The sequence below is a fragment of the Cavia porcellus genome, unplaced genomic scaffold, assembly GCF_034190915.1.
Source record: "Cavia porcellus strain 051 isolate PalLab524CR breed Dunkin Hartley unplaced genomic scaffold, mCavPor4.1 scaffold_19, whole genome shotgun sequence".
NCBI classification, from domain to species: Eukaryota; Metazoa; Chordata; class Mammalia; order Rodentia; family Caviidae; genus Cavia; species Cavia porcellus.
In genome coordinates this window covers 59872545-59889074 of record NW_026947502.1, presented here as the reverse complement: position 1 = coordinate 59889074, position 16530 = coordinate 59872545, and the positions used below count along the sequence as shown (strand labels likewise).

General features: G+C 41.8%; 1 protein-coding gene across 1 annotated transcript in view; it reads left to right on the top strand.

Moving 5' to 3' along the window:
* Fer1l6 (fer-1 like family member 6) overlaps positions 1–16530 on the top strand; it is a 145009-nt gene that overhangs the window by 104450 nt on the left and 24029 nt on the right. The window contains exons 29-33 of the mRNA XM_003467358.3: positions 661–785; positions 1797–1928; positions 2781–2906; positions 5894–6021; positions 11895–12065. Of these exons, the coding sequence (XP_003467406.2) occupies positions 661–785; positions 1797–1928; positions 2781–2906; positions 5894–6021; positions 11895–12065 (682 nt within the window). The remainder of the gene's footprint in view (positions 1–660; positions 786–1796; positions 1929–2780; positions 2907–5893; positions 6022–11894; positions 12066–16530) is intronic.

The window sequence follows — 16530 nt, the reverse complement described above, 5'->3', positions numbered from 1 at the left end:
AGCTCAAATGAAAGAAGCCTGGAATTTGGAATGACCACAGTCTCAATTCAAGCCAATGGGGGATCAGATCCTGAATACATAGTAACACCAAGCAGCCCAGGTGTTTCAGATAACACCAGTAGAAGCAGGGAAAGGAGGCCAGGCTCAGTTCCTCAGACCACTCCCAATTAGCACATGCAGTTCTACAGCCAGCCCCATGTCTTAGACAATGATAGTGCCTCACCTCGCAGATGATGAACAAGAAACAAAGAGGCCACGTGTTCTGTCCAAGTCACACAGCTAGAAATCCATCTCTGGCAGCTTCCACCCAGGACTTGCTGGCTAAAAATTTACTAAGTAATCTCACTAACATGATTTTGCCTGAGACCCTTAAATACTTGAGTCTCATGTTGAACTCGGTGAATCTCTGGTCCCTAAAGACATTTGAGGGCCTATGTAACTAAATCCTGAGTCTGTTCTTTAATAGCTCCACAGATTACTCATCCTCTGTGTGCCAAAAGCACTGTCACTGGGCTCTGTAATCCTGCCGTACAAAGGTACTTGATGTTTTTCAGGAAGTGGCATGACGCTTCCAAATGGAGGGAAAGAGCAAGGTTGGCTTTGTTCCTTCTCATCTCAAATGTTATGAAAAATCTAACAATTTCCATTGAATATCCACAGAGAGCAAACCAGATGAGGTAGCATTAGAAATGGAAGATGGCCCAAAGAAGAAAAAAGACAAAATACTCAAGAAGAAACCCAAAGATGGTGGGAAGGATGGAATCCCCAACCTGGCTGTCTTGAAGGTGCGTGGACACAGGAGCTCTGCCATGGATGAGACCTCACCAGTGGGGTTTTCTTCATGCTTTAGTCAACTCTGCTGATGCCTTTCTCAAACTAATTTACTTTACCTTCATTATAATCACTGCTGCGAGAGAAGAAAGCTTGAACAAGTATGTAAAACCAAGCCAGGGTAGCTTGCTCGTTTTCTATATTCTGTATCCCTCTGTGAAGAAAGAAGATAATTTAGCTTGTTTAGCTTGAAATGGCAGGGTGACTTACTGTGTCTGAGTTCTCCCAGGCCCACTGCATAGAGCTTGACATCATCAAGCAGATGTGCACACACTCAAAATAGCAGGAGATTTCTCTCCAATTAAAGTCAGCTGCATTAGATCTATCTTAACGTTAGCCAGAGGGTATTAGCTAGAGGTGTATTTATGGAGATGAAAGTTTGGAGTGTGAAGATTATGTATGTAGATAGCCTACTTAGGGTAAATAATTTTGGTAGAAAATTTGAATAAGTAATTTCACTATATTACCAAATCTAAAACTCAATTCCATTTTGCATTTCTAAAGTGTATATATCATTTTCTACTTGGAAAATTCATGTCTATATACTTTATAATAAAACAAATATCCCATCACTTTTGTATGTGCTGAGAATTACTGAACCTCATAGATTTTAATTTTCTCAAAGTACTGCAATCTATGTCTAATAGCCAGTGATATCCATTAACTATAAAAAAGCTTGTCACATTTATGCCTGTGTATTTAAATTTTTTTTTTTTGGTTTAGCTATATTTGTACTTGGAACTTAAAAATTTGCCAAAAAGATTTAATAAAATTCAGAGTAATAGCTCCAGAAATGCTGAGTCAGCCCATTTTCTTTGTTTTGTTAAAGATAAATTAACAGTGGCCGCTTCCATTTTTCCAAGCGGTACATACAAAGGTTGGTTTGGGGGAACTTTGACATCCCTCATTAAGTCAATCCGGAACCTCCCTTTCTCTTAGCATAATCTTCTTTGTTCTCCCTAAAGATACTCGATGGTGATCTTGAGAGTGAATTTAACAACTTTGAAGACTGGGTGAAAACTTTTGAGCTCTACAGAGGCAAATCCATGGAAGACGACCACAGTCTGGACGGGGACCGAGTCATTGGGAAGTTTAAGGCAGGTTCCCACATGAACTGTGCTACTTGGCTCACTTTTGCTATAAGTGTCAGCTGTGACTCAGTTGTGGTAGTGATATTGTAATGCAGCATATGTGTAAGGAAAATCCTTAACCTGTACGCAGACCTAGCTGCAATCTTGTTGGAGGCCAGTGGGTTGGAGCTCATTCTGTACAATGTGTAGGACCAGAGTCTACCTAAAAGGACCTTGAACTTAACTCTGCCATATCAGCCCCTACCACTAAACACAGGACTTAAGCAATTCCACTAGTTGGATAACTAAACTAATCACACAGCACAAGCCCTTCATCTGGCTGGCTTACAGTGTCAGACCACAAAGTAGCAGCCAGCATTTGCTGACCACCTGTCACCTTTAGTGTGCAGCATGGTGAGCTGGGAGTGGTGTCATATTTTGCAGTCTGTATTTAAATTCAAGTTCTGCTGCTAGCTGGAACAGTGAACTTTAACCTCTCCATGCCTCACAAGTTGCCTCTGGAGATGGGAATACTGCAGTCAGGATAGAATGAGGTAAGGGGGAGGCACAAGCATAGCACTCCACTGAATAAAGGCACACAAGATCTCATCCACTGTGTTCCCCACCTAACAGTGCTATGACAAGGGTGACAATGTACCAACCACAACCCACCATACCTGGAAGAAGCTCAGCTGCCAGCAGCTTGCACAAACTGCCCAAGGCATCCACATTTATCTGACAAGGGGAGCCCAGCCCCAGCCCCAGCCCCAGCCCCACTGATACCCAGGCTGGGCTTGCTTTCCTGGTGCTAGGCTTTCTGTGGTTTTTAGTGAAACCTATGACTACCTTGTTCCAATGGGGTTTGCTTTGTGGTTCCAGGGCTCCTTCTGCATCTACAAAAGCCTCGAGGAGTCTAGCTCTGAGGACAAGGGGCAGCTGAGAATCCAGCAAGGGATTCCACCAAATCACCCTGTCCAGGTCCTGATCAGGGTGTACATTGTTGCGGTGAGCTATCCTTGTTTGTTCCTAGGGGTGTCTAATAGTGCATGGGTTTCCGCGACAAAATACCACAGATGGCGTGATGCTGGTGGCAGAAATTTGGTTCCCAAAGTTTCCAGGCTGTAAGTCCATGATCAAGGTGCTGTCAGGGGCCTTTCTTGGTGGCTTGCAGATGGCTGCCATCTTTGTGTGTCCTCATCTGGTCTTTCCTCTGTGCAGATGCAGATGTGTTTGTGTGTGTGTGTGTGTGTGTGTGTGTGTGTGTGTGTGTGTGTGAAGAGGAGGAGAGAGCTCTTGAATCTCTCTTCCTCATAGGGACAGAGCTCTATCAGATTAGAGCCCTACCCTGATAACCTCATTTGATTGTAATTACCTGCATAATGCCATGTCTCCAGGTCATACTGGGGCTTAGGGCTTCACCTCCTGCACTGGGGGCTCACAGCTCAGCTCACAATAGGTTATGAAGTTTGGTCAGTAACAAGGACATTTCCTGGCTTTTCACTCAGAAAATAGTTCCCACATACTCAGACTTCCCTGAGTAGTTACTCCCATGGGTAGATTACTAGTAGGAAAGGGAATCAAGTAGGGCTGAAGCAAGGAGCTCATGATGAAGGCTGTTGGTGAGAGGGAAAGGGCTGGGCAGACAGGGCAGCTGCCCTTGGGAGATTCTCCCCATGGCTGTGACCCTGCACCATTGTTGTCAGACACTCACTGTGAATACATTCCAGTAAAATACAACCTCCTCTAGGCTCCTCACCTTCTGCTAATAAGAGCACCAAACTTTAATTATGGAAATTTTTGGCCTAGTTGACAGGAACTGGAGGACCAAGTACCGTAAAATTGTTTTGCTCAAAACAATTGTATGAACTCTCACAGTTCATGGATTTTTCATCCTCTGTCCTTGGACTTGATTTTCATAATTGTGTTTGTGGTAGTCATATGTGAATTTTGTTTACATTGCCTATATTCCTTGTAAGAAGTGTAAATGAAGCACAAAATGAAAATGAATGATCCTGGAATGTTAAGGAAGAAGTAACATTCTGTCAAGCCGTCCTTGGGTCTCCTTCAGCATCTGAGTGGCATTGCCCTGACTGTCAGGGGCATTGTGGTAAAAAGAGCAGTGTCTCTGCTCTCCAGGAAGTCATAGTCCACCTGGAAAGAACAGAGCCTTTATAAAGAACCAGGAACACTGTGTAGTCTATATTAAACATCCACCCACAGGGTATTATTCAGGAAGTTATTCATGTTGCAGAAGATACTTAATATGCATTCCTCAAGAAACAGACCATGTGTTCAAGTAATTTTGAGAAATAGTGCATCTCATAATTCATTTCCTTTCTCTAGCTCCTGAAATTCACAAAGCTCATTTGCACATTCTCTCCCCACCCTGAAAAGCCTAGAGAACCAAGATTTTCTGGGACACAGAGGAATACAGAAATAGAGTGTGGGGATATTAGGAAAGTTAGGGAGAGAGTTCTGGGATCTCCAGAGGTTGGAGAAGGATCTGTTCCCCACTCATTTATTCATTCGGCAGTTATCTGTTGCATTCCTTTTTGTGTGTCTGTCTACTGTTCTCTAGACAAAAGGCAGGAATGCAGCTCAGGGTCCTGCCATGGAGGCGGGGGCAGGGGTGGGATGAGGCTTGGGCCAGAGCTGGAGGACTTGAACAAAGTCAGAGGTGGCTACCTGAGTGTGGGGTGTGAGGCAGTTGTTGTGGTTATGCATAGTCAGTGCTTTTTGCTAACTGTTCCAGTCATGGTGATTGTGTGGGGTTGCCTCTCTTGCGATAATATGTAGTTAATTATCTATATAATCAGTTAATTTTAAAAAAAACTTTAATAAAACAAAAGAAAGTTTTAAAAGATTGCTTAAAACTGTGTTAAGAAGTAAATTACCTCACCTCTGCTTTTTCTTGCTTATCAGGGTACTTCAGAGCTTATTCCATATCGGTATGTGTAGGCCTTCCATCTTCTGTAACTGCATAGTGTGTTTGTGAATGAATTTATATTGACTTATTCAGCAAATGTGAAGCAGACCCAGTTCTGTGTCACAGAGATAAATCAATGAACAGGGCTGTGCCCTTGCTCTCGTGGCAGTTACATGCAAGTGTGAGTAGTGTGGGGATAAGAAAGTACTAGAAGAAACACAGGGGCAGACAGATAATTGATGTCAGAGGTAACTGCTATGTAGGGAATGAAAACTGTTTCTATGGTGAGAAGAAATAGAGGAGGATCTATTTGGGGTCATATTTCCCCCCCCCCAGGTAAAATTGCTTACAGTTTTGGTCAATGAATAGTGTTCTAGAGAACATTCTTGAACATTTAGCTTTATAGGTTTGTGATATTTTGTCTGCAGGATAAAGCCCCACATAATAATGGCTTGTCGCTCCCTGAGCTTTCATCACCACTGAATTCCTCTCTTTGATGCCATCCTCCCCAGCCTCCCACCATGGCCTATCTTACAAAGCATTCACTGTTCATAGCTTGAGAACCAGCAGATCTGGAATTGGAGTTCACGAATGGGAATAGGCCATCAGTCAGTTGTCAAATGCAAGACTGAAGGGGTCATGGGTTCAGAGAGCACTGGTGCTGGAAAGGGCCCTCAGGTGCACCTACAATCTCATAGAGAGATCCCAGAAATAGCATGACTTATCCAAGATCTCACAGATCTAGAACTAGATTTCATCTCAGGATCTCCTGGTCCTGCATGTTTTTCATTACTCTGTGTCAAACTGTTTTCTACTGAGAAAATGACACAAGATAAAGATGATATGGAACATGATAATTCTTATTTTAAGAATAAAAAGGGTGCTAAAGCAGTGGTTCTTGATCTTGGCTACACTAGGGAGATTTTCGAAATCTGAACGGTCAGGGCCTGTTGAATCAGAGCGTCTGGAGTTAGGCCTCAAGCATATATTTATGAAAGCACCAGATTACCCTATGTGCAGCCAGTGTGGACTTGCTGAACAAAGGAATTTTCTTCTTCCCCTTCAGGCTTTTAATCTTAGCCCAGCCGATCCAGATGGCAAATCAGATCCCTACATTGTGCTCAGACTTGGCAAGACAGAAATCAAAGACCGGGACAAATACATCCCCAAACAGCTGAACCCAGTATTCGGAAGGTCAGTGGCCAGCCTGGGTGTGTTTGTTGTGGTTTCTGAATTGCTGCTGCATTTCTTAGAGGGTTGTGCTACGTGTGGGGTGGGAGGCAGGGTGCGTGCATGTGTGATGGGATTGGAGAATCTTGAGTAAATTAACAATAGGAGGTCAAACTCTGAATTTTCTATCTTTAAAAGCAGCCAATAAAATCCATATTCATAGAGAAAGGATTTATTTCTATGGTCCCCTCAGTAATTTGATGGGACTTGGTGATCCTCAAACACATAGCGTTCTAGTAATCACTTCGTAGACCTTAAATTTGAGGCATCTTGAAGGAGCATCAGATGTTCCATGTAGCTTGTGGACAAAGAGCAGACTTTCTTGTCATAAACAAGGTAACCAAAATCCTGCGAAGCCTACAAAACTCGTAGTTCAAAGAGAAAGTGCTAGGTGTTTGGTCTTTTGCTTTCTATTAGAGAGATTTTCCCAGCATATCATTCTGCTACTTATTTAAGGTGACCACTGAGATCAAAATGTTGAACTGCCCCCCCCCCCCAGTTATTTTGTCTGCCTGAAAAGTGTTAAAACCCACGTACTGGTGTGTGTTTAGGTAGATCCTACCTCTCTCATTGATCTAGTGGTCAGACACTAATGTACTTCAATTTGCATGCCTGGCTGCTGCTGTCTTTGGAATCAAAGTAACGTGGGTTTCCCTCTGCTACATATAAGCAGTGTAACCTCCTGTAGGTGAGGTTCTGATTCTAGCTTTCATCATCTGTAGAGATACACAGACTCCGACTCTTGACTCTGTCTCTCTTGGGGGGTTATGTGAAGAATCCAGCCTGCTGGGTTAGCAAGAAAGCACAGCAGCCCTCTTCCCCTACTCCTTGGGAATCGTAGCAACACACATCTTGAGTATATTCATTTCTTTTTTCCTGAATAACTAGGACCACAGGATGAAATCTCTGTTGGTGTCATTTAAATCCATGTATTTGCAATCAATTTGGATTCTCTGACATTTGATCAGCATCTGCCTCAGATTTTATTGCTCCTGGGGAAATGAGGCAGTAAATGACCTTGCTGATCCAAACTAATGCAAATGATTAAAATGACAGTGCCAGGTAAACTTACTCTTTTCCCCTGAGCCAGGGTGACCTTTATCATTACCTGCCACTTATGAAACCAAGTACTTCATTTTGCCAAGTACCTGGTGTCACTTTTTATGTGCTTCATTTGCTACAGTGCCATGAATTAATACTGGTCTTATTACCCCTGATATGGCCACAGAAAATAGAGAACAGGGTGGTGGGATATTCCTGCCGGCCTTTGGTTTTGCAGGGCTTCTCCCAGAACTTCTCCAGGTGCGGATGCTTTGTTGGAGTTGTATTTAATTATTGCTCAGGGACAGATTGCCAGCTCAGCTCCAGAGATCCCACAGGGAGAGCCGCGGGCTTACTCCCTTAGTGCTGCGGTATTCATGCAAGGAAGCCTCCGCCTCCATCCTAGCGCCCTGGGGCCTTGTGCTGCTTGCTTTTGCCTTTATAGCCTCTTTGAACAGGTTGATGTGTTCAAGGGTTTGTTGACCAGCTTCCCCTCCATGGTAGAAGGCTAGAGCTGTGTCATTTTGCATACCCTGAGGTTGTCCATGTCCACAGGGTTTGGCAGTTGCTCACAGATCTCATGGTTTCCCCAGTGCCCCCTGTCATCTCCCTTGCCTTAAGCATCAATGTGAATAAAATAATGAAACGCTACGGGCTGGGCTGTGGGTTACTAAGACACTGTGCATCTCCTCTGGCTCCTTCATTTCTGCAGTCCTTTACCCTTGCTGCGCCCCTAGCGTGCTACCCTCCCTTTCTTGGTTTACCTGCAGGACTGCGTTGGTTCCTCACAATCGTTGAGAATCTACCTTGTCTCTGACTCTCTGCTAGTCTATACTTTGTAAAGTTTCTACAGAGTATAGGAAATCCTGCACAAACGCTGGTTGAGTACCTGGACCTCTTGAGGTTGGTGGGTGAGAGATGGGTATTCTAGAAAGCAACCCACGCGAAGTCCAGAGTGGAGAGGGGATGGGATGTTTCTGCTCGTATCTTTCTTTTCTAATTTTATTTAAGGATAAAAAGAAAAAAAAAGCAGAAAAAAAGTACAAGTTATACAGAATTTCAGAAAAAAATAAACAGTAGGAAATCACTAGTTAATGGATTACATATTGTCATCTTAGAAATATTTGTTCAAGTTACAAAATTAAAGCACATAAAGTGGACATTCAAACAGTGAGACTGCAAACAGTTCTGTTCGATGATCCAACAAAACTCAGTAATATCATTGTCTATCTTATACACTTAAATATACATGCAGTTATATCGTTTAGAGCACTTTCTTTTCCTCTCTTTTGTACAATGACTATTACACATTTTGGGTTTTGTTGCTCCCACAGTTCTTATTACTTTTTTGGAAGGGAGTAAAACCAAATGTGACATAACAGAACAGAGTCAGTCAAATCAATAGGGTGGACATAATAGATAATGTAAAAGCATAATACAAGGTGATCAACAATGGTTTCCATAATGCCTCCCGCTATCTCTAATAGAATTGCCTATATCATCAGTTATAATAAAATTGAACAAAACAGTAAAGAACGAAACCAACAAAACCAAAACATTGGAGACATTACAGGTCTTCAAAAGTAGATAATAGTCAACCAGAATGGGCGTCATAATGAATCCCACTATCTTCACAGCTGTTGCCTAAACTTTTGAACCTGGTACTATTATGACGTTGTTTTCTCCGAAATAGCTGTTCCTATCATCCAATCTTCTCTGCCTCATTTCTGTTGAGCTCTTTTTCTGTCACTAGTTGTCAGTTTGTCTTCTTCATTTTGTTTTCTGCTCCACTCATTGTAGCCTCTCTGCCACTATTTCTGGATTCTTCTTATTTTTCTTTTTTAGAATATCCTGCAGTATTCTCTGTAGAGTTGAATTGGTGGTTGCAAATTCCCCGAGTTCCTCTTTATCCTGGAAGCACCTTGTTTTTCCATCAATGTCCAGGGATAGTTGTGCAGGATATATCAATCTTTGCTGGAGGTTATTACCTTTCAAAGCTTGAATTATTTCCCCCCATGCTCTTCGTGATTTGATGGTTTGTGCTGAGAAGTCTGCTGTAATTCTGATGAGTGTTCCCTTGTAAGTGGTCTGTTTCTTGTCTCTGACAGCTTTTAATATTCTGTTCTTATATTAGATTTCTGGAATTTTGATTATTATATGCCTGGGTGTAGCTCTGTTTGGGTTGTAGGTGGCTAGAGTCCTGTATGCTTCATACATCTGAGTATCTTTACCTTTTGCTAAATTAGGAAAATTCTCCTGGATTATTTCTGCGAGTAGCTTTTGTAGTTCATTTGTTTGTGTCCCTACCTCTTCTTTTATGTTCTTAATTCTTAAGTTATAGATCCTCTTATCATCTTCTAGTCTTTGTATTATTGCTGCTTGTTTCTTTGTTATTTTTAAGAAGTTTTTCATTTCATGATCCCATATTACAAATCTGCCCTCTGGTTCAGATAATCTACCCTTAGTTTCTTTCAAGCTATTATGCCAGTTTTCAATAGAGTTTTTAGTTTCCTGATAATCTCTTTGAACCTGCTTCATGTACTCTATGTTTCCTCTATTTTCTCCATCAAACAATTCTCCCTTCTTTTTCTGTTCTTCCATTCCACCATCTGTTTTTTCTTGGGTGGTGCTTAGCATTTCTTTAACTATTCTGCTTATGTCTTGCTTCAGGTCATTAATAACTTCATTCCTGAACTCATCTATGAGGCTCTGGAGATAGCGCTTTATGTCTATTGGTGCTGTGTCTGCTATTGCCTGTTTCTCAGGATTGGGGGCTGAGGAGCCTTTCTTGTTGCTCCCTCTTCCTTATTCCTTATATATGCAAGCATATATAGGAGGCCCAGCTTCTTTCCCTGTCAGCCACAGTCTGATTGAATTGCACCGGCTACGTGTTCCTGCCCACCGCAGTGCACCAGGGAGTTACGGACTGGGCAGCCTATGCGGGGCCCACCCCTCCAGGTCAACTTACCAAAGGCTTCACTGCTAAGGTGCACCTCCAGGCGCTGGGACCTGTGTTGTGCTAGCTTACTGGGTCTCAGCCAGCAGTGTCACATAGGTTAGGCACTGCTCATTAATCCCGCTTGAAAGGGGGATATGTGACTGAAGTCACCACAGTGTCCTGTTCCGGCAAGTCTGCCCGGTCCCAGAATGTCCTCAGTTGGAGCCTCCTAGACCGTGGGAGAGTCCCAGTTTCCCTCACTCACCGCAAGTCGAGGCACGGCTCCCCACCCGTCCTGCTCTCAACTCCATTCACCGATTCCCGTTCTCAGAGCTTTCGCGCGTTTCTCTCTGTGCCGAGCCAATTCAGACGCAGCAGCAGCGGCAGAAAACCCAAATCGTGGCTTCCAATGGCACGGGCTCCAGCTTCCACACTGAGGCTTTATCTGTTCCTGTTATAGCACCAGGATTGCATTCCCAGTTGGTTTCTCTCAGCCCAGTTCGTTCTTGGGTCAGCAGGGTATATCTCCTCTTGCTTAGGATTCCTTACTCTGCACTATTCCTGGATTCTCAGCTGGGTGTCTCAGAGAGCCTCCATAGCTGCTGCTATCTGTCCACCATGTTCTCCCAGAAGTCCTTCTGCTCATATCTTGATTCTATGTCTTTTTTCAAGCTATCATTGCATCTAACAACAGTATGTGGTTGACCTACAAGCTGATATGCACCTACTTTGTCTTGGGTGACTGAATTCTAGCTACAGTGGGCTGGTTTTGGTAACTCTTTGAATGAGAGCTCCAGTTAAAATTGAGGAAAGTTTCATCTGTGAGCACAGGTGGGGGAAGTTACCAAAGCAATCAAGACATTCTCTGGGTTACCAAGGCAGTTAAGCAGTTACCAAGGCAGTTAAGCACTACCTTCTGTAGTGACAACCATGATGATGGAAAGCCCAAGGACAGATGCTGGATGCTTCCTTATAAGATCTCCAGGAATATAAATAAAACTTAAAATCCCCATCTTAGAACCCAGAGGGGGCTACATGGTGCCTGATGGAAGTCACATGGAGGATGCATTTGGTTTCCTCCCACAGCAATCACCCCCTTGACCTGCTAGGGTCAGCCACAGAGCTGTAGAGCATCTCTGCTTGTGCTCTCTGAGAGGCTACTTTGGCTCCTGTGCAGACTGGCATCCAGACTGTGCTTGTAGTGCCACACCAGAGAGCAACTGTCAAGGCTAAATGGATCTGACCAAGCCCAGAAAGACCTATGGACAGGCAGGGGAAAAGGGCTCACCTTCTCTTTCCTCCTTTCTGTCCTTTAATTCCAGTCCATCCTGTCTCAAAGAGAACATAGGATACAATACCTGGAGAAACACTGGGGTGTCCTCACCTTTATTGTTAGGAAGACATTTCCCTGGAATGCAAGGTTTCATGCAAGCATCTGCTTGTAATGCAGAAACTCAGTAATAGCATGAAAAATCCATTGTATCAGCCATCACTCTAAAGAAGACCTGTTCATCTCCATTACACAGGAGACTGAAAGAGCGGAAAAAAAAAAAAAAGCAAAAGAAAAGGAAAACTTCCTGGAAGTTTCACAACCAGGAAGTTGAAAATCATTTCTGTTTGAGGACAAAATTCCTAGCTGAAACCTATAAGACCCATGAATGGGAAAAGCATTGTCTAATAGAAACTGACAAAGGAGTTGGAAGTTCATTGTACCTCAGTGAAAAATAAAATAAATAAGTCTTAACTAGATTGCTGAGTTGGGGAATTTATACAGTAGGCGAGCCAAAGGCAAAGCTGGAGGGAAAAAATCTCTGTATTGTTAAAGATCATTGACTCGAACCCTCTGCCTGGACTGCAGGTCATTTGAGATCCAAGCTACCTTCCCAAAGGAGTCCCTGCTCACCGTCCTGATCTATGACCATGACATGATTGGGACAGATGATCTCATTGGCGAGACCAAGATTGACCTGGAGAATCGCTTCTATAGCAAACACCGAGCCATCTGTGGCCTGCAGAGCCAGTATGAAGTGTAAGTTCTTTTTCTTATGGAGACAGTGTGAGTGTTCTGCCGCCACAGCTCTGAGCTCTCAATCCTATAGTCCATCTCTCAGGAGGCCAGGTCAGGCTGCGTTTTAACCTCTCAGATGGGATCTGTGTCTGTGGGGTGATTTGGCACCCTTGGGGCTGGGAAGGCAGCTTTGATTTAGAATCAAAGGAGCTTCTCTGGAGTCAAATCATGACGTGCTTGCTGGACCACCTGTGCTTGGTGGTCATCATCCCCAGGTGGGAAATGATGGGAGAAGAACGGTGATGAATATAACTAAGTGCCATATTCTGTAACTAGTGCTCTGAGTGCTTGTGATACCCTAGTCCCTGTCCTGAGAGCCTCACGTCAGTATTTCATCCAGTTCTCTCAACAACCCACTGAGGTGTTCACCTCATTTTACAATAAAGGAAGAACAGACTCAAATTTACTCTTTGCAAAGATTTTGTATTCTACCATGTTTAAAATTTAGACTACTAGCTTTATTTTTTTAAAGTAGGTTGCAACCGATGTGTTTTTAAAAACTCATATATTTCAACTAAGAAATGTAAAAACATTAACTGACATTCCATGGTATAATTGTAAAATGTTTTCCTAAATATAAAATATTACGTATTCAATCTAGAAAATTTAGAAAATGTAAGCACAAATTATTCTCTCCTGAAATAATTTGCATAAGTGCTTCTGCAAATTTTCTTTTAGTATTTTTTTCTATGCTGTTTTCCCTGCATAATATCCACTGCAGTTTGTAACCTGTTTATTGTATTTACCCTTATATCTTAAGTACTTTGAAATGCCATTTAATATTCTTAATAATTATTAATTTAATAGCTTTATAGTATTCCATCATATGAATTTATTGTGAAGTAGTATTGCAATTTGTTTTCATCATTTCTATTTTTTATTACTTTATAAATATTGCTGCTAGGGGCATTTTCAATCAAATGCCATTGAGTTGGGGAATTTATACAGTAGGTGGGCCAAAGGCAAAGCTGGGGGGAAAAAATCTCTGTGTTGCTAAATATCATTGACTCCTGAACCTTCTACCTCTACCTACCTCTGATATCTCACTAGATACAGTGGTATCTCAGTTCACAAATTCAGTTTGCTCCACAATTTTGGAGTCAAACCAAACTGTAAGAAAACTGAATCAAATTTCCTATAAGGTCAGCATTGAACCTAATGATTAATTTGATTTGGTTCTTGATTTGGTTCTGAGTTGGTTCCAACTCAGTATACAACCAGAGTTGTGAAAACAATCAAGTTCATGAGCCAAGGTACCAGTGCATTCATCCGTCAATGTGGATTATACCATTATAGAAAATGCACATTTTAAGGACTTTTAATATATCTCAATCCAAAATGTCCAAATGGTCCTCCAGAAAGGTCATGTCAACTCATACTTTTATGTACTGGGTATTCAATTTGGGACCTTTAAAATTGGGCTACATCCTCCGTACCTTTTTAATTTTGAAACTGAGTCTCTAAGTTGCCCAGCCTGGGCTTGGAGTCATGATCCTTTTGTCTTAACCTTGCAGAGTGCTGGGATACAGGGGTGCACCCCCATGCCCGGTTAAATTCACACTCCCAGTACTCAGAGAATAACACCAATTTTGTTATAAAAGTGCATTATCATGAGGGTTGAAGCATAATACATCTTTGAATCTACAAGGGCATACATCTTTATGCCACATTTTGAAAGGTTTTTGGGGGCGCATATACTACTTTAAGCTACAGGAACCATGAAAATCTGCAAGATGCTCATCAATACTCACGTATCCAGATGGTGTGCAAATTGTTTGACAGTTACCCACAAATCTCTCAAACAATGAGTGGACAGCAGCCAGATTATCAGTTCTTTTTCTTTCTTGGTGAATGATTTTGTCATCAAATCTCAAGCAGTTTTGAAAGAAACCAGATCTCTTCAGTGTTATTGTTGTTCTACAAACCTCAAGTCCTCACCCACTGCTTCTCTATAAGTCTTTTATATTCCTGTGATTACCATGGGAAAGCCCTACTAAGTATAGAAGACCTATGAATGCATTCAATTCACCTAGTGAAATGTCACAATAAATACATTTTTGAGTATGGTTGACACAGAATGTTTTACTTGTATTTCATCATTTATGTATTTCACAATATCTTATATTTCACATCTTGTAGCATTTCATTCGTTACAATTTCCAACATTGAATGGCAATGCAGGATTCTCAATATATTTTTTAAACTAGTTCTACAATTGAATCACTCCATTTAGTTTCATGCCCATATTGCACCATTCTAACTAGTCAAGTAAATACATTATTGGTATCTTTGTCATCTGATTGAAGGAAATCTACATTTCCTATGTCTGTATTGGTTGATTCTTTCTCCTTTTGCTGTCACAGGAACTTTAGCTCACATGGCCAACATCAAAGTCATTATCATCTTCATCATCCTTGCACAAGTAATCATGACTCACTTTTGACTTCCTCCAAAATTTGCAAATCTAGTTTTTCATGTGCCATTGTACTGAATTAGGATACTTCCACCAGAAAAATTGAAACAAAAAAAATTTTTAAACTCCTAAATGCACAGAAATTTAGCAGTGAGCATTTCAGAGATAAAACTCACCTGTTGCTGTTTTGGAGCTCCTGTACACACCTTGCCATTTGTCTGTCAAGTGGGTGAATGCACAGAGAGGAGTTTGCTTTCCCAGGCCCAGGAATTGTGAGTCACACTCACATTCCATTGTGGTAAAATACATGTTTATGTAACAGAAGAGTGGTGTGGGTATATTTTACTCCCTGAGATGCTCAGATAAACGTATGCAAAAACTGCTGGATAGAACATTACATGGGTAAAACTCCTGGTTTGACACTTCCTTTGCATATACCTTGCCATTCATTATACCAAGTGGGTAAACAAAGATTGCTTCCTGTATCCTCCAGGTGCAGCTGCTGAGATGCATAGCCAGGTACTATTCTGCTAAAGTACAAATTTACAGCAGAAAAACATGGGATGGGTTGTTGTAACCCAATGTAATGTCCTACAGGAATAATAGAGTGAAGGGCCTATTTCCTCCATGGCAACATTTTCAGGCATTCTCTCTGTCCTGGTCTGCTCTTCTCTGAACTTAGATAGCCAGTTTAGTGAATCCATAAGACGTCTGAGGTATTTACGCAGCTCTACAACTAGCTAGGAGGGCTCTGTTCAGGTTGATTCTTACCCTGAAATCAGGGAAGGTGGTCAAGGTTTGGTCAGTGTATTTCTTTTTTTTTTTTAAATCGGTACCGGGGATCGAACTCATGACTGCCTGCTTGCAAGGCAGGCGCTTATTCCGCTGAGCTAAATTCCCAGCCCCTGGTGAGTGTATTTCTGAACAGTGAACCTGCCTGGGACCAGACTGATTGGTTGAGGAAGATGAAACCTTTTTTCACTAAAAAAAGTTTCATGTAAGATAAAATCATTTGTTTCTGGCAAGGCCAGTGTGTAGCTCCGAGCTGAAGCTGATGTGGGTGATCTTTTTAAGATCCTCACCTCTCTGGCATAATGTGGAAAACTACCATGTATCACTGCTTCATGAGGCATATTTCAACTTATTTCAGTGCTGAGTAAGCTGAATTCTGATGAACTCTTCCTCAGTGTGTAAAAACATCCAATCTTATCCTTGTTATGGTCCCTGGAAAACAGGGCACTGTAAGTTGATAATCTTTAACTAAATAGCTATTTTTTAAGGGAAAAGGAGTTGGGAAAATGTGGAAAATCACCACTAGGACAAGTATTGCTTATAGGGACAACATCTCAAGAACATCTAGCTATAACCTGAGTCTATAATAATGTTTTGTGGGAGAAAAGAAGGGAAAAAAGAAGCAGAGAAACTGAAAGAATAAGCAATGCTTTTCTCTTAGAATAAGTAGCAGCCAAATGCCTATTCTATTCAGCACATAACAAAACTAAAGAAAAATCACCTGCCAAGAATTTCATACAGAAAGAAAGCAGAGGGGTAAATTCCAAAGGCTCTGGGGAGGAAGGAGAAGCAGTCACTTTTTGGGTACAAGGCTTTCTCTTGGGGTATGAAAACTTTTTAGAACTAGATAGAGGTAGTAATTGCATGTCACTGTGAATATACTAAATGCCACTGAACTACTCAACTTTAAAATGATTAATTTTTATGTGAATTTCACTTCAAATAATTTTTAAAGAAAAGTACATTACTTTAAAAAATCAAAATTATCTGCAAAGGCTTTTCATGTTAAGTTACTTACAAGTCCTGTCTTACATGGACATATGCAACGCTGTGCATATATAAAGGAGAGAAAACGAACAAGGTCACTCACTGCAGATATGTAGAATGGCAAGTGAACCTGCATAAAACTGCTCAGGTCACCCCGAGGCTGCCCGTTTAATAGGGGTCTCAGGTGTGTTTTCCAGGGAACAGCAGGCCTCACCCCATCCACCCTTTCTTCAC